The sequence below is a fragment of the Schistocerca americana genome, chromosome 1 (genome assembly GCF_021461395.2).
Source record: "Schistocerca americana isolate TAMUIC-IGC-003095 chromosome 1, iqSchAmer2.1, whole genome shotgun sequence".
Taxonomy (NCBI): domain Eukaryota; kingdom Metazoa; phylum Arthropoda; class Insecta; order Orthoptera; family Acrididae; genus Schistocerca; species Schistocerca americana.
In genome coordinates, this window is record NC_060119.1 from 589,232,216 (window position 1) to 589,250,468 (window position 18,253).

The 18,253-nt window shown below is 45.0% G+C and overlaps 1 protein-coding gene across 1 annotated transcript in view; it reads right to left on the minus strand.

Moving 5' to 3' along the window:
• Positions 1-18,253, minus strand: part of LOC124579407 (choline O-acetyltransferase) — a 258,555-nt gene that overhangs the window by 109,780 nt on the left and 130,522 nt on the right. Inside the window, exon 2 of the mRNA XM_047131242.1 lies at positions 9,415-9,587. Within this exon, the coding sequence (XP_046987198.1) occupies positions 9,415-9,563 (149 nt within the window). The 5' untranslated portion in view covers positions 9,564-9,587. The remainder of the gene's footprint in view (positions 1-9,414; positions 9,588-18,253) is intronic.

Here is an 18,253-nt window from a genome sequence, read left to right on the forward strand (position 1 = left end):
GAATGAACCTCATAAAAATACAATGGAAAGTTATCAGCAGCTGTACGTTTCTGGCATCAAGCTTGTACCTTCTGAGTATCTGCGTTTAACTCTTCATACAGCAGCTCTTCAAAATGAATAAAACGAGGTTTTCGGAAGTGAGGTCTACGTCTTATTTTAAAATCGGCAACCCTTCTCCCTCTCCCTTGCTTCTCATCAGGCGCCCGTTCATCAAAGTATTCCTTTCCTATACACTATTTAAGCAATAGTATCCGGACATCTGTTAGTGGATGTTAATATGGCCTGTGTCTACCCTTCACTTTTACGACAGTTTAAATTCTGCTGGGACACTTTCAGTGAGGTGGCAGCCCGTTCCCCCGCAAGGGCCGAAACCAGAGAAGGTAGTAATGTTGGAAGCTGCGGTCTGGTGCCAAGTCGACGTTCTAGCTCGTCCCAAAGGTGTTCCGTTGGGTTCAGGACGGGTCTCCCCAGGCCAATCCGTTCTCATGACTGTCGCTTTATGACAGGGTGCACTGTTATGCTGATACAGCTACCGTCTCCGAACTATTCCTCTATCGTACGCATTACATAACGTTGTAAAACGGGTTCACATCTTCACATCGTTCCTCATTTAGCGTTTTATTAAGTGAACAGGGGGACCATACCCTTACAACGAAGCACATCCTATACCATATCACCACCTCCTCCATACCTGTCCGCAGCTCGTGGTCTCGAGGTCGCGTTCTCGCTTCCCGAGCACGAGGTCCCGGGTTCGATTCCCTGAGGCGTCAGGGATTTTCAACTGCCTCGAGATGACTGGGCGTTTGTGTTGTCCTCATTATTTCATCATCATTCATAAAGGTGTCGAGATTAGACTGAGCAGAGGTTGGGAATTTGTACGGGTGCTGCTAACCGTGCAGTTGAGCGCCCCACAAACCAAACATCATCATCATCATCATCATCCTCCGTTCCTCAATGATGGCATTACACATTATAGCATGTAACGAGCTCCAGAGATTCGCCACACCTAAACCCTTCCATCACATAGCCACAAGGTATCGTGATATTTATCACTCCAACTCGTTCATTGCAGTCAGTCAGTAACCAGTGATGTTGCACGATAAACCACATCAAGCATCGCTTAGCACTGACTACACAATCATCTGCCTTGTTAGGGCTACTCGATCACCGCGTCCGTTTCTTTTTGGCTGCCTACGAACGCTACCTTGCTGGACTGCTGGCACCACTCCGGGACTCGCGAATGATTCCTTCAGCTGACTTCATGCGATTTTCTGCAGCCACCGACCACAATGTTCATTGGTCCCTGTCCGTCAATAAGCGAGGTCCGTTTGTCCTGGTTTAGCTGTGATTATTCCTTCGCATTTCCACTTCACAATCACTTCAGCAGAAATCTATTTTGCAGTATTAGATGGGTTGAACTGTCCCTGATAGATTTGTTAAGCAACACGCAGTGACTAGTCCGTGTCCGAAGGCTATGAGCTCTCCCGCCTACCTCTACTGGCAACACAACACGCCACGCTTCCTTTTATACTGGCAGGAATGCATCTGATGGCAACAGTGGACAATTCTGCATTACACTGGGTTGTCGCTTAACGTCACACCAGTTGCCTCACCTTTCAAGCGATTTTTCCATAGATTAACTACACTTAGTCATCAACCGTTTCAATCTTTTCCAGAGAATAGGGGATACGAGGAAACTACACTGTTCAACAGGAAACTCTGAAAACAGCTTATGTTTTCGCATGAAAGCTAGATTAAAAAAAATAGATACGCAAAGCCGCTGAAGAATTTGTTACCACTGGCTTTAATATAAACACTGGTCATACTGTTAAATCTATTCTGACTCTTTGATATTTCTAGTTCTTCAAGTAGGTCAAACTTCTTTCCTTTCTTTTCTATGTGCTCCGTCTCATAATTCTCTTCAATACGTGTAGTGGATGACCTGTCTCATAAACGTGTTTTGATGCAACAGATTAAAGTTAAAAAATGTTAGAATATTTGCGAATTTCTAAGGAGCCGAACTACAGAGGTCATCGCTCGCTAGACTTAAACACTACTTAAACAAACTTACGCTAAGAACAACACACACACACACCCATGCCCAAGGGAGGACTCGAATCTCCAACGGGAGGGACCGCGCAATCCGTCACATGGCGCCTTAAACCGCGGCGGCCACTCCGCGCGGCTACAAAAACTGGCTCTGAGCACTATGGGACTCAACATCTGAGGTCATCAGTCCCCTAGAACTTAGAACTACTTAAACCTAATTAACCTAAAGACATCACACACATCCCTGCCCGAGGCAGGATTCGAATCTGCGACCGTAGTGGTAGCGCGGTACCAGACTGAAGCGCCTAGAACAGCTCGGCCACTCTGGCCGGCGCGCGGTGACACATTAATTATAAATGCCTAATCTGAAAGTCTTTTTGTTCATTATGCCTTGTCGAGAACGTTCTTCCTGGTTGCCCTATACACCTCGCGTCTCATGATGCACACTGTATTCTAAATACTCCGGTTTTTTTAGTTAATTTTCCAATTCCCGACTAAATGCATTATACTATATCTAAGTTTTTCGCTTGAAATGTGGATTTCGGCTTCCTTGGTTTCAATTTATTGGCCAAGTTTTTCCAGAACATGGCATGGTAACGAACTTGTTTTTTATTCTTAGTTAGTTCCTCTTTTCGCGTCCTCTTCCGGCGATTCGCCGTACTTGCGGCTATTGGGACGCTCTGAGCACTAAACGTTAAAAAGCAGCTTGGCTCCCAAACCGTTTCTGTAGTTAATTTTGAGCATATGTTCCTAGCGAGTAATGCGTAAGTAATACAGTGGACTTTCGAAGTGACATGCAGCAGGTTTTGCAAATAAAGTGCAGCAAACTCCCGTGTATTAAGCTTTATCCGTATTTGTTGGTTATTTACGCAGTCTCCAGTCCTCATGAACCAGGATAAATGTTAGTTTGCTTTAATCACTAACAATATATTCATTTTTTTTGTTACAAACTGGTTTGGACATCGAGATGGGTCCGTATGGACTCTCTGGGAACGGACCCTCTGGCAATGCAGAGATGTAGAAAAGCCATCGCAAATGAGTAATAAATCTTTATTTAATAATATCGCATGGCTGTTATTTCTTCACCACGTCCTGACAAAAAGATATTGCATTCTGAGTCACATATAAACACATCAAGGCCATTGTTTCTTCATCTGACGACCACTGACTTTCTCTCTTTCTGATCCACATGAAGCGTTTGAGCTAACGGGACATCGTTTAAATCAGCAAGAAAAACGCTAATTGCACTTGAGGTATTCGGATAATAATGACAAATGGCTCAGCAATATCTTCGGGAATGGGTTCTTCCCTCGTCACTACAAAATCCTCAGGTGTATCTTGGAGATTTGCTGCGTTAAAGTCTACAAGACAGTAAGGACAGTGACTTCAAATTCCTCAAACAACGGTGTGGCGTGTTCTAAGATGACGCCTGCATATGAAGCTTTACAAGTATCCTTACAAGTTGCAATTACTGCAGCAGTTGCGTCCCGGCGACCACAACAGAAGGTACGAATTTCGCATCTCAGTTCTCCAAAATATGACAGCGCACACCATTTCCACGCCTCACTTTCATCTTCAGTTGCCGCTTTATGTTGGCAACACCATCCCACAACATTGGATTCAAAGTGGCGGACAATAAGCTGTTGTTCATTGCTTTTGGTCTTCCAGGTCACCACACCTCAGACCTTTTTCGATTCTTTTCTACGGGGGCACATGAAAGACAAAGTCTTTGTTCCACGTATGGCACTACTCTTCAAAATCTGAGAAATTGATTGTTGTTATGTATTGACTATTACCTTGAGAAGTTTCTATCAGCTTGAACGTGAATTATATCTTGCTCTTATCAAACACCCTCTGATGTTAAAATGGTTCATTGTTTAATTAACGTAAAGTAATTCCTTCATTACCTTTGTAATGGGGGGGGGGGGGGAGGGAGGGGAAGTTGCTATCATTGAATACGGAATAACTTTCTCGCATTTACTTACCGCTACGTTCAATTCTAAGTTAAAGTGTCATCAGTAACAGTCTCAAAAGCTTGTAAGAGTGTTGCAGGGTAAGATGTGCTGAGAAATAATTATTAAGAAAAAAATTCGATACGTTGCGCTGTTTCCAAGTTAATTAGCATTGAAGTTAGCCAATCAGACAAATTCAAGCGACCCGCCAAAGAGTCTGTTGCCAAAGTATTCTTCGTTTGATTCCTAAAATTGAACAAGAGAGTGATGCAAAAATTGGACATGGGACGGTAGTAAGGATCGAATCCGATCAAGGCCTGAGCAGTTTCGTGCGCTATTGTCTAAGCTATGAGAACAACTGATATTAATTGTATCTGGCCAACATCAACGTTGTTGAACTCGGAAATGGCGCAATGTATCGAATTTTTTCCTTAGCAGTTTTTTCTCAGCAGAACCTACCCTGCATCACCGTTACATATTTTTCAGACAACCTTGTATATGATATACAAATCTTGATTAATGAACATGATAGTAATATTAAATAAAATCTAGAGTCTACGGCGGCTAACAACATAATGGACTAGGGAATCAGGAGGTGCACTTTACCGTGTCGCGGTCACTGTACTGATGCAGATGTCAGTCAAGTGTTTATGAAATATCTGGTGTATCCACGTTACTAGGGGATGTCCTCTTCATGTCAGTTCACTAAAACATACTCTTCATTTTCAGTGTGGACATTAATGTATGTTTACTTATGAGCATACTTTTTGGTCGAATGAAATGAATTTCAAATGCTCTACAATAGTTGAGTCGTATACTGGAAGACCCGGGTTCATTTTTCCATTTGATTTAGTCTTTTCGTAGGGTCCCTGTAAGTGTATATCGTGAAAGTTTCTAAGAACACGATCAGTAGTTTCCACCAGACTAGACGAAACTGAGGCAATGCTCCACTTTCATAGATGGCACTGTTAACGGAATATGATGCCTCAAAGAGAAAAAAAAATATTAAAAAAATGATATTTTCTGAAAATTTGCATGTTCGTTTTAATACGATACTTAAAACTTTTCTTAGTAGAGAACAGCCTAAGGAATCGTTTGGTTGCTTTTGAATGACTATTACGTTACTTTATCTATTTCGTAATGATTGACCTCTGACTTCGAGCTGCTTTCTTTTTCCAACATCGTCGGCCAGTTGCATCTAACCATAAGGCGAATTTCAACAATCTACGTCCGTTATTATTACGACAAAACGATTAAGGGAAACCATCGATAACTCCTCAGCAAAAAGAAAAAGAATGGAGATCAACGTTTAACGTCCGGTCGGCATCGAGGTCAATGCAGACAACGCAAAAGTTCGGAATGTTTCAAGGGTAAGGAATGGAATGGGCAGTGCTGTCTTAAAGGAGCCGTCCCCACGTTTGCCTGGAGATAATTATGGAAATCACGGAAAACGTAAATCTGGATGCCCGGACGCGTGTTTGAAAAGTCATCCTCCCGAATGCGAGACCAGTGTGCTAACCACTGCACCACCTCGCTGGGTCTCAGAAGACAGAGTTATAGCATTTAACTTGTGCACTCGAGACTTTTTACGAAAATTCTATCTTTCACCCCATTATCAGTCACAATATAATATTCACACATAAAAAGATTTCAGAGGTTCCAGAGAGGTACGAGAAACCGATGTTCGTGATACGATTGAGCGCTTGAAGCCAGGGTACAGTCATTAGGAAACGAAAAGTAGTTTATCGGTCAGTCTATGCGTATACACAAGGTGAATCAGGTGCCTATATCGCCGTATTTTTATGCAGTCTGCAATGTTAAATGTGGGCTTCATAAAGCTTCCTTCACTCAGCACCCAAAGGTCAAAATTCTGGTATATCGTTCATGGCACTCCCTCATATCACTGTACAAAAATTTGCCACTGCACGAATTATTCCCCACATTAGTTTTTTTTTTGGTCTTCATCAGTTGGGATTATTAAGCCAGCTGCTTAGTCGAGCATCTAATGATTGTAGATTTAATGTTTGTGAAAATTTTAGATAACAATTTTAAGAATTTCAACTTAAAATAAACAATTACATAGTTGTATTCGTCCGGCTTTCTGTCTACGAAATTACTATGCTTGTAAGGATTAAGTTTTGATCGAATTGTCAACGTAATTAGTTTTAGCGTAACATTTACAAAAGTCTTTTTATTTCATTACCGTCAAGTGCACGATTAAATTAATATTGTTAACGAAATAGCCGACTAATCCGGTTGCGTGATGATAGTTAATAAAGACCAAAAATATCAAGTATCGGAAATAGTTCATACAGTTCGTAAATTTTTGTACTGTGATAGGAGGAAATGCCACGAAGAGCATACAGCAAATTCTGACTGGTGAGAGATGAGTGTGAGGTGGAGGCGCTTTGAAGTTGTACGTTTTTCTTGCATAACTCGAAAACCGTTGCCATAAACGAAACCCTATTCCAGTACAAAATTTAACAATAATAAATTTCGTACAAGGTCCTGTTTATTTTTTTTCCGTAGGACTAATAGTTTGCGCGTAGCGAGCGAGAGAATATAAAAATCTCGCGCTTGCTTCATGACCGCAGGCATTATAGCCGACAGTGGAAGGGGCAGCTGAATCACTCTGGATACGGTTCATAGTCTACAGCGGACACAAAATTTCGGCGATCCGACATGTCGCGATTGTCAGGTGCGCTGGGCTTCTGGGAGTACACGGCCGGTTTCTATCCCCATCTCCCTCGGGACGCTCCGCAAACGATCTGAAGCCGAAAGCGCGCGTCGATGGCTGACGAGCCGATTCGGCATCTGTAGCAGCCAACCGAAGGCTGTGGGAGCCTGGATGTAGGCGCTCCAACCGCCATAGCCGCTAGACCTTTGTGGCTGCTGAATGTCTCCTCCTTAATTAGACCCACTGCTGCAACTATAGCCGCAGTCCCAGTTTATGAGATCAGATGGTACCCAGTGCTTATTTAAATCGCCTCTCTAACGACACTGTCCCAAGAATCCGACGTCATACTAAGATACTGGTGCATTCGTATGAGCCTCGGATAAACAGTGCTCTGTGACCAACGACTTGTTGGGATACATTAATTAGTGTGCCACTGGTGTTCTCGGCAACAATCTCGAATGAAATGTAACTATACGGTTGCGGGGACCTTTTCAAGACTCAAACATCTATGACAGGCCTATACGTGCGCAGACTGAAGCGACGAATGAGGGTCGGGATTCGAGCTCACTAGGCAAAAGCGCAAACACGTACGCCACCCTGGCACAGTGGCTTTACACAAATACACAAACTACCTTAGCACGCCTACCTCCCCAGTCCAAATTTCCATTTATTCATCAGCCCACTTGGTATGTAGTTTCATTTGATATCATTGTGTTCCAGGCACGATCCCCTGTTTCGTTCGATGCTGGGGTGTTGTTCCGACACAGTTGGACAGCCTCTGCAATGTTTTTCGAGTTTAGGGAGAATACCGAGAGGGCTGGAGCGTGAATGGCAATCTGAATTGGGGAGGGAGGCGTGCTAGGGTAGTCCGTGCAGTCGTGCAAAGCCACTGTGCCAGCGTGGCGTAGAGATTTGCGGATCTGCCTAGTGAACAGCTCACCCGGTTTTCAATCCCGGGCTTAGCACAAATTTTCATTCGTCGGTTACGTATGCACATAAACACTATTCAATGACGCGCACTGTTTGTCCAGAGTATGGTTTATTCGCGCAGAAATCGAATCTCCTCCGTTGATCGAGGTGATCTTTGATGCTGTCACCATCGTCCCATCGGTTCCTGATGCGTGCCTATGGATCCGGAAAGCGCATCGAGCGATCCGAGAGGGGAAAACGTTATAAGTTGGCCCTGCGTCTCAACGACAGTTCGTCAGCGCACTTGACACTAGTGACATACACTGAAGAGCCCAAGAAACTGGTACACCTGCCTAACATCGTGTAGGACCCCCTTGAGCACGCAGAAGTGCTGCAACACGACGTAGCGTGAACTGGACTAATGTTGAAGTAATTCTGAAGGGAACTGACACCATGATTCCTGCGGAGCTGTCCATAAATCCGTAAGAGTCCGAGGGGCTGGAGATCTCTTGTGAACAGCACTTTGCAAGTCATCCTAGATATACTCAATAATTTTCATGTCTGGGGAGTTTGGTGGCCAGCGGAAGTGTTCCTCCAGCCACTCTGTAGGAATTATGGACGTATGCGGTGTCGCATTGTCCTACTGGAGTTGTCCAAGTCCGTCGGAATGCGCAGTGGACATGACTGGATGCAGATGAACAGACAGGATGCTTACGTACGTGTCACCTGCCCGAGTCGTATCTATACATATCAGCGATCCCATATCACTCCAACGCCACACGCCCCACTCTATTACAGAGCTTCCACTAGCTTAGACAGTCCCCTGCTGACATGCGGGATTCATAAGGTTTCCTTCATACCCGTACACGTCCGTCCGCTCGATGCAATTTGAAACGAGACTCGACCGACCAGGCAACATCTTACAGTCATCAACAGTCCAATGTCTGTGTTGACGAGCCCAGGCGAGGCGCAAAGGTGGTACACTAGTGGACCTTGGGCTCCGAAAGCCCATATCGATGATGTTTCATAGAATGGTTCGCATGTTGAAACTTGCTGACGGCCCAGCATTGAAATCTGCAGCAATTTGAGGAAGGGCTGCCCTTCTGTAACGTTGAACGATTCTCTTCAGTCCGGTTCTTGCAGGATCATTTTCCGGCCGCAGGGATGTCCGAGATTTGATGTTTTACCAGATTCCTCATATTCACGGTACAGTCGTGAAATTGTCGTATGGGAAAATCCCCACTTCGTCGCCACCTCGGAGATGCTGTGTCCTATCGATCGTGCGTCGACTATAACGCCACGTTCAGACTCAATTAAATCTTGATAACCTGCCATTGTAGCAGCAGTAACAGATCTACTAACTGCGCTGGACACTTATAGTCTCATAAAGGCGTTGCCGACGGGAGCGCCGTTTTCTGCCTGTTTATATATCTCTGTATTTGAATACGCGTGCCTACCCCAGTTTCTTTGGTTCTTCAGTGTATATGGTCACCGAAATATTTTGCCCGATGGGCACTATGGACCGGCAATAGAATCGTGTACCACTTGATCTACTTAAACACCGGTAAAAATTGAAAAATCAAACTGAGAACAGTTGGTTAGTAATTTCATCCGCTTACCGATATTACTACTGGAACCGTTAACGGATTTTTAATCATAACGAAATATCACGGAAAGAACAAAGCAATGAGTCTCTTAATTGTAGCAAATTCGTAAATGAATCGAACAGCTATGCGCAGTAATGGGGCACAAATGGCATAGGTGGCGCTTGACTCGGGCGGCTGCCGGCCCTCGGATCTGCCAGGGGAGGAGAGAGGCGTGACGCACCAGTCGAGCACGTCCTTGTGGTCAAGCAGGCAGCGCAGGAAGCGCGCCGCGAACTGCGCCTGGTCGTGCGCCGAGCGGAAGCTGCGCGGCGGGAACACCATGCCGGGGTTGGAGTTGACCGGCAGCGGCAGCGGGTTGCCCAGGTACATGTCGGCCAGCCACCAGTCGTACGCCTGCAACACACAGTAACAGCACTGCTCACTGCCGAGGTCAGATACAGCATTAGAATGAATTGATCAATGCATATTATCAGTAGCGCAGTATTTTTTCGTATGATTGGTCCTGCCAACAAGTACAGTTGTGAAGCTTCGGCACATATACAGCGAGTACCGTGTTGACCGTACGACTTTCAGAGATGGTGAAGAAAAAAAAAAAAAAAAAAAAAGGTTCAAATGGCTCTGAGCACTATGGGACTTAACATCTGTGGTCATCACTCCCCTGGAACTTAGAACTACTTAAACCTAACTAACCTAAGGACACCACACACAGCCCGCATCTCGTGGTCGTGCGGTAGCGTTCTCGCTTCCGACGCCCGGATTCCCGGGTTCGATTCCCGGCGGGGTCAGGGATTTTCTCTGCCTCGTGATGGCTGGGTGTTGAGCCATATGAACCATTTTGAGCATCACACACATCCATGCCTGAGGCAGGATTCGAACCTGCGACCGTAGAGGTCATGCGGTTCCAAACTGAAGCGCCTAGAACCGCACGGCCACACCGGCCGGCGGTGAAGAAACAATAATATATTAGTTTGAGGCACGGGACCCTGATCCGAAAACGACCGAGTCGAACGTTATAAGTGAAAATCGTTCTGATACCTCTGACAGTGGAATAAATGTACTGTTAGAATGAGATTTTCACTCTGCAGCGGAGCATCCGCTGATATGTAACTTCCTGGCAGATTAAAACCGTGTGCCGGACCGAGACTCGAACCCGGGACCTTTGCCTACCGCGGGCAAGTGCTCTACCAACTGAGCTACCCAAGCACGTCTCACGCCCCGTCCTCACAGCCTTACTTCCACCAGTAAAGTTTGGAAGGTAGGAGACGAGATACTGGCAGAAGTAATGGTGTGATGACGGGGCGTGAGTCGTGCTTGGGTAGCTTGGTTGGTAGAGCACTTGCCCGCGATAGACAAAGGTCCCGAGTTCGAGTCTCGGTCCGGCACACAGTTTTAATCTGCCAGGAAGTTTCACATGTACTGATGTTGCTAAGATGGTAGGGTAGGCAATCCCAATGAACATTTAGGTGTCGAGCTAGGGATAACAACTCAACTAATCTAATGCAAAGGGCGCACTGGGCACTGACTTGAGAAATTCTGTTGCACAACGTTTTAACCGTAGTAAACCGCAGTGTGTGTTTACAAATTGAAGTACTGACATCCATCAGCCCCAACCAAATCGAGTTGTACCGGTGATGGAACTTGCAGACATGATTTTCTTGCGTGGGCAAGCAAATGGAAGCAATAGAGAAGGTTGATCAAGACCAAAATCTGGGTAGTAAACATTCGGCTCACACCATGACTGTTCCTACGATTAAGTGAAACAGGGCTATTGGTACCACAGTACAACGATCGAGGAGGACTAGGAACTTCACGGACTTCCGACGATGCATTGCTTTCTAGAGTGGATCAAGAACTTTCAACACAGATTTATCAGTAAGTGTGTTGGCAGGCATAGTCAATGATTACGGACTAGGCCCTTTTCTTCTTACTCTCTGCTTAAAGGCACCTGTGTACACAGTGTTGATCAGAGTGCCAGGTTCTGTTACGTATGCCACTAGTTATTCGTCAGCAGTTGTAGCGCCAATATGATGGGGCCCCACCTCACCTTGGACTAAATGTAAACGCCGTGTGACTAGGGCCTCCCGTCGGGTAGACCGTTCACCGGGTGGAAGTCTTTCAATTTGACACCACTTCGGCGACTTGCGCGTCGATGGGGGTGAAATAATGATGATTAGGACAACACAACACCCAGCTCCTGGGCGAGAAAATCTCCGACCCAGCCGGGAATCGAACCCGGGCCCTTAGGATTGACATTCTGTCATGCTGACCACTTAAACTCCTTGGACTGAGGGTTCGTGAACACCTGTATCAGACATTCCCTGAAAAGCGGATGGGCAGAGGAGGTTCTGTTTCGTGGCCAGCACACTCACTTGATTTCATACTACTCGATTTCTTCTTGTGGGGCCGTGTGAAATGTCTTGTGTACGATACGCTTGCCGAAACTGAAGAGGATCTGCTGGCAAGAATTCCGCTGCCTACTAAACTGTTCAGACGACACTGATGATATTAGAACGCATACGGTAGAAATTTGTGCAACGATGCAGTGTCTGCTTCGACGCAGGGGGACTCCATTTCGAACGACTGTTGTAAATGTAGCAGGTTGTGACACTTATGCAGGTAAATGGAACCCATTGTTACTGTACCGAAGACTTAGGAATTTTGGTCTGTCCGACATCGAGCTACGTGCGGTGTTACTAGACTATCAATAAGAGAAATTAGCTGAGGCCACTGGGAACTATTCAGCAGAAATTCTGTAAGTTTTGATCAGGTTTCGGAAGCCGGGGTTCTTAGTCTGAGCGTTGCGCAAAGCTAAGGCGGCACATGAGTAGATATCCGTTTACACCATTCGACTTTGTCCTCCTGGACTTCGGTCTCATACTTCAAATTGATACATTATTCATTCTTAATCAGCCCTGTGAGTCTATAAGAACATCATGCTGTATAACTGCTTAAATCTAATTTAATATTAATTATAAACATTGTATTAGTATACATTCACACATTTACAAATACTTATGGCTACTCACAGCAGTGTAGGATAGTAATGTATTTATTTACGTCTATACAAGTGATATTTGTAATTGTATGGTTCTTAGATGCGATTTTATTGACAGGTAGACCTGTAGTTAATAAATGCACAATTTTTGAACATCATCCGTAATGAATTCATTAACTGAGCAAAACTCATGTTTTCGTAGCCGAGTTTCTAAAACGTTTTTAATTTTCTGTAATGGAGTACAGTGAGCTACTTTGGTAAATCTTGGATTTCAGGCTCATCTGTTTATGGCTGTCCTGTGAGTGAGAAAGTCTTGAGTTTGGTAAATCTATCATGTGGCTATTTCTTGTACTGAGCAAATGAACATTACTTCTTAGTCTATGTTTGGTGTAAGTTCTTTGGCATAAATTAAAGAACTATTGATGTAAATGCTGCGGACTGACTGCGCTAATTGATCTTAACCGAGTTCTGCAACTCTCTCTGAGAGGCAAATCTAGAATACATGTAACGACTTTTTTCTGCAACCGGAAAATTTGTGAGTAGAAGAATGCATAAGCAGATGTTCACTGACATTTTGTTTTAATGTAACAAAAATAAAATTCGTTCAAGATTACTGCCTAAACATTTATTTGTCCATCCCAAATCAATCACAAATTTAATTCCAAATAATTTCACATTCTTATTCTCCGACTTCGTTACTCTGAGACTGAAATACTTCCGTTTTTTTTTCCTGTTAATGAACATCTGGTTCTGTAGATATGACAAATTACTTATCTCATTTAGTTCTCTGTTGCACCTTTTAACACTTTGTACATTATCACCTGTTGTTGTCAGTGTGATGTTATCGATATACTGTACATTCTCACATGGTGTTTGACTTGAGAAATCATTTGTGTAAACAATGAAGAGAATAGTCTCTGATAACTAAGGTGAACATCTACACAAACAAACACCGTGCGAACGGGCCTTGAAGGCCCTACGGTGCCGACCGGCCGCCGTGTCATGCTCAGCCCGTAGGCTTCACCGGATGTGGATACGGAGGGTCATGTGGTCAGCTCCATCGGCCGTCGTCACTTTTCGTGACGAACAGCACTCGGCAGACCCGGACAGTGGCCCATTCAGGTGATAGCCAAGCACGACAACTCTAAAACTTCGGTGATCTGACGGGAACTGGTCTAAAAGCAATTTACCAACAACTGCATTGCTGCGGATGTGCGACTCGAAGAGAGCAGACGATGAAAGAATAAGCCGTATTAAACTAAACGAATAGCTTTACGGTGAAATACAGACAAAACTATAGCCAAAATGTTGACATTCTGTTCCAAAGTGCACATCAGTTCGAAATCTGCTTATTGCTAGCATTCGTTACGGCATGCTCCACCGTAGCTGATATCGCCAGCACACGAGGTGGCACTCGATTGGGAGGCATGCCGTATCGTTTCCACTGCCCTTATTTGGCTGGCGAGGGGAGGAAACGTCGTGACGTTAGGTTCCCGATCACCAGTCTTTGCGTCAATTTCCTGGATTAAATTCCAAACCTATCAGCAGTGTTTCTTGAAGTGAGGTCATGTGACACTGTTGACGGTGCTCCGTCCGCCACATGAGGCCGTCAAGAGGAGAAAACTATGTCCCGGCACAAGGTTTCTCCCTCTCTCTTCTCTCATAATCATCATCATACAACACAAACGTAACGCTACACTGTAAACGCGTGCATCACACTCCCCTGCACTCTACAAATACACATATGACATCTTCGTTACAGCGTTGCCCTAGCTCGTGCTCCAAACATGCTTGACTCTTCCTTGGCATGTTGTTTGCTAGGTGATGGAATCGCTGCCGCTCAAGCGTGTCCCTGTCACCGAGGCGGAGCTCCAGAGATCAACCAGCGCGCCAGATCACAGTACAAATTTCAACGGGTTATATATACCCTCAGTTGGGTCAAGTCGGCAGATAGAGGGGGTTTAGAAATGTATGGGAACACCAGAAACACGACACATTACCTCGTGTAATACGGTACATGAAAACCGCTGATAAAAAAACAACATTTAGCCATCTCAAAATGGATAACCGGCATGATTCTCAAGATTATCTTATAGCGTTATTACTGCAAAATAGTGACAATATCACCTAACTGTGATTCAGGTGAATAGCGATCACGCACGCTTTTCTTCAAATTAGGCCTCAAAAGCCCAACAGAATAGGATCTGGTGAATGTGGTGACTGGGAGAGATACAACAGTTTATCCTCGTGCTGACAAAACCCTCCCTGCATGATGAGAGCTGTGTGGACACGAACCCTGTCGTCTTGAAAAACAGCATCACCACTGGGGAACACACATAGTGCTGTGGAATGAACCGGATCATCCAAATGGTCACATTATCCTTGGCAGCAATGACCTTGTAGAGCATCCACGATATGGCTGCCAAAACCATGACCGAACCTCCGCCAAGTTTCAATCTTGGGACGTAAACTTGGCCAGTTGTTGGAAAACGCAAGACAACCGATCAAATGACTTTCTTCCATTTCTTAGAAGTTTTAAGGCAAGGCACTACGTTTTCCTGTTACTGGCGTTGGCATCACTATAGAGTAGTTCTGGAATACCAGCTTACCCTGCAATTACCTGCTTATGAAGCATCCTTCATGTTCCTAGAAAGAGATTTTCACTCTGCAGCGGAATGTGCGCTGATTTGAAACTTCCTGGAAAATTAAAACTGTGTGCTAGACCGACAGTCGAACTCGGGACCATTGCCTTTCTCGGTTCGGCACACAGTTTTAATCTGCCAGGATGTTTCAGATCAGCGCACACTCCGCTGCAGAGTGAAAATCTCATTCTGAAAACATCCCCCTGGCTGTGGCTAAGCCATGTCTCCGCAATATCCTTTCAGGAGTGCTAGTTCTGCAAGGTTCGCAGGAGAGCTTCCGTAAAGTTTGGTAAGTAGGAGACGAGATACTGGCAGAAGTAAAGCTGTGAGGACGGGGCGTGAGTCGTGCTTGGGTAGCTTAGTCGGTAGAGCACTTGCCCGCGAAAGATAAAGATCCTGAGTTCGAGTCTCGGTCCGGCACACAGTTTTAATCTGCCAGGAAGTTTCATCTTAAGATCTGTTTTAAAAGATGGTCTAACATGATAAGGCCATAGTCGCATCTTGTCTGTTACTGACAGTGCCACTATGATTCCATTACAGTAGGATACGCTTTAAAATGGATCTGGAGATCATCAGTCATAAAATCCGATACAGTTGTAAAAATTATTTATTTCTAAAAGAGAAATCACAGCCCGGTTTTAGGACCTGTGTCTCATCTTCAGGTGCTTATTAAAATGAGAGTCAATAAAGGATGCACAACTGACGTTATTGGTTAAAACATGTTAAAATAGTGCACTCTTGGTACATGGCATGAATAAGGATATCCTCTTCCATCCTAGGCCTGCCACAAAGCCGCTCGCAGCGGAGGACAACACTCCGGGCTTAAGGATGTGCCACACATGGACCCCACTGAAGGCAGTCAGACGGTCTTTCGAAAACAGTGATGCATACACACCCGTCAGACCTGTACCGAGCACAACCCAAAGTCGTGGAGACATTTACCGCTGAGTCTGAGGAAAAAATATTTTGTGATCATAAACGAAATTTATTCTATCACATTTGAGTGCAGTTTGTGAGAAGATCGCGTTATGCCTCGTATGAGAAAGAGACATGCCTACCAACATGTGTCATAATTCGGCAGCGACAGGATCCTGTCCTAGCGAAACTGAAATTTACGGTTACGCGATATAGCGGCTCATGTTGGTTTGGACCCTACGATTGTCGTGTGAGTGTGGTACTGATGCGTTCAGGAGATCTATAGTCGATGAATGCAAGATCTCAGTGGGTCCACACGAGTAGTATCTGAGAGAACAGACATACTGTTCGCTCGGTCGTGAAGGATTGTAAAGCCACGTCACGTGCTTTCATTCAGGAAATGGTCTTTTTGCAGCAAGACAAGCTTCAACACGAACGACAGAGAACATGGAGAAAAATATAGCGTTTTCCTTCGACGCAGCAGCAGAATAATTCACATCGACAGTGGGTTGCCGAACAAACACTGGACACAGGAGTGGCATCATGTGTTCTTTTAAAATGATATCTTGTTATGCGTATCTCATTACGATGAACATTTCCGTGTGTGAAGTATTGCATTAATCGTTGTCATAAGGACGGGCTCCGGACGTGATTGCATGGTGGTGTCATTTGACACAAAACTTCATCACCTCTGGTTCACATAGCCGGTAATTTAAACAGAAGCTGTTACGTTTCTGGCTTGTTAAGGTCGGCGGCTCCGCTCTATCTTCGAGGTCTCCATGAATTATCTGTAAACAAGACTGTCGACCTGGTTCGGCTTCGCACAAGTAGCATTAAGTATCTACGGCCAGAGTAGCTGACAGACGTAGCGTGTGTTGTTTTGGGGCTACGAATAAAATACAGAGAACAAAGTTAAGTAAGTGAATATCATAACTTTCCTGTAACTTACGCTATGTAAGCAGCGCACACCAGAAAAGTCTGGAGGCATGAATGTTATGTGTTTCATATTGAATTGGCGTTTGGAGTGATATGCCATGGCAGTGATGGAAGCACATCGTGATGTAAGTAATATGATTACAACCAATGTCAATATTGTATGCGAATCATATGTGTGTGTGTGCGTGTGAGTGTGAGTGACTCAATATCTATCGGAGGATGGTTCTGATGGCACAAATGAAAGAAAAAAATAAGAAAAACCAAGCATTATCTACATATTTAGCTCGTGTTACGGCACACATCTTCTGAGGTTTAATGATGTGATGAGACTCATTGCCGTAATGCTTTGTCGTGGACTCTTTATGGCAGACTTCTTTCCCGTGCCACACAAAGAGTCGTGTGGTCATCTAGGTTTGATTCAAGGAAGGTACAAAGCTGAATCATCTGCTGCGCTGCTGCAGATATTTCTTTATATAAAAGAAGTAAAGCGGTATCGTGCTGCGTTTTACTCTATGGATACACAATTGAAAACCACAGGATTTGGATTCGCATGTGCTTTCGCTGTGAAGTAGTTCGAAACGATTGCTATGAATTGGATGTCACAAAGGAAAGGGGAGTTACAGTGTAACGTGGAATCCGAGACCCGTTTCGTTGCCGGCGAATCTCCACATCACTGAGACAGGACTGCTAGATTAAAACGCAAAATAAAAAGAAAGTGACCGAGGTAGAACTCAGTCCTACAAGCTTGTAGTTTCTAGACCTACTGTCTACCACTACTAGACCACACATCAGGTGCGAATACGGTTACGCTCTCAAGACACTGCTGCTCTCCCGAGTTACGACAGTTGTCCGTTAGGCGGCAGAAGGGTCGTTTTCACACCTTAACTTTGATTCATTATAATTCAGACAAATTGTACGAAATACTTACAAATTATATACAAATGCAGTCGTCCACAATCAGCGTATCTGTTAGAGGGAGAGAGAGAGAGAGAGAGAGAGAGAGAGAGAGAAAGAGAAAGAGAGAGACTCAGACACGGAGCGAGACAGCATGTTGTCCGCTCAGTGGTGACCTAACTCGATACGGGCCGTTTTCGACTGCTGGCATTGATCGATCATCGGTTACCAAGTGATTGGCGCTCGCCCGGCTAGCCGTGCGATTTAACGCATTGCTTCTGGAACGGGAAGGCGTGCCGGTCCCCGCCACGAATCCGCCCGGTGTATTAGTGTCGAAGACCGGTGTGCCGGCCAACCTGTGGATGGTTTTTAAGGTGGTTTTGCACCTGCCTCGGCGAATGCGGGCTGGTTCCCCTTATTCCGCCTCAGTTACATTATGTCGGCGATTGCTGCGCAAACACTGTCTCTACGTACGCGTGCACCATAATTACTCTATTGGGGAGTCGAACTGCACAATAACCCCGGGTTCGGTGTGGGGCGGCGGTAGGGTGAGTGGACTGCTGCAGCCTGTTGTGCGTTTGTGTACGACTGAGGGCTCCGGCGGTGACGAAGCCTCTCCGTCGTTTCTAGGTCCCCAGTTCAATACATACACACTTAGAAGTGATTGGCACTCCATG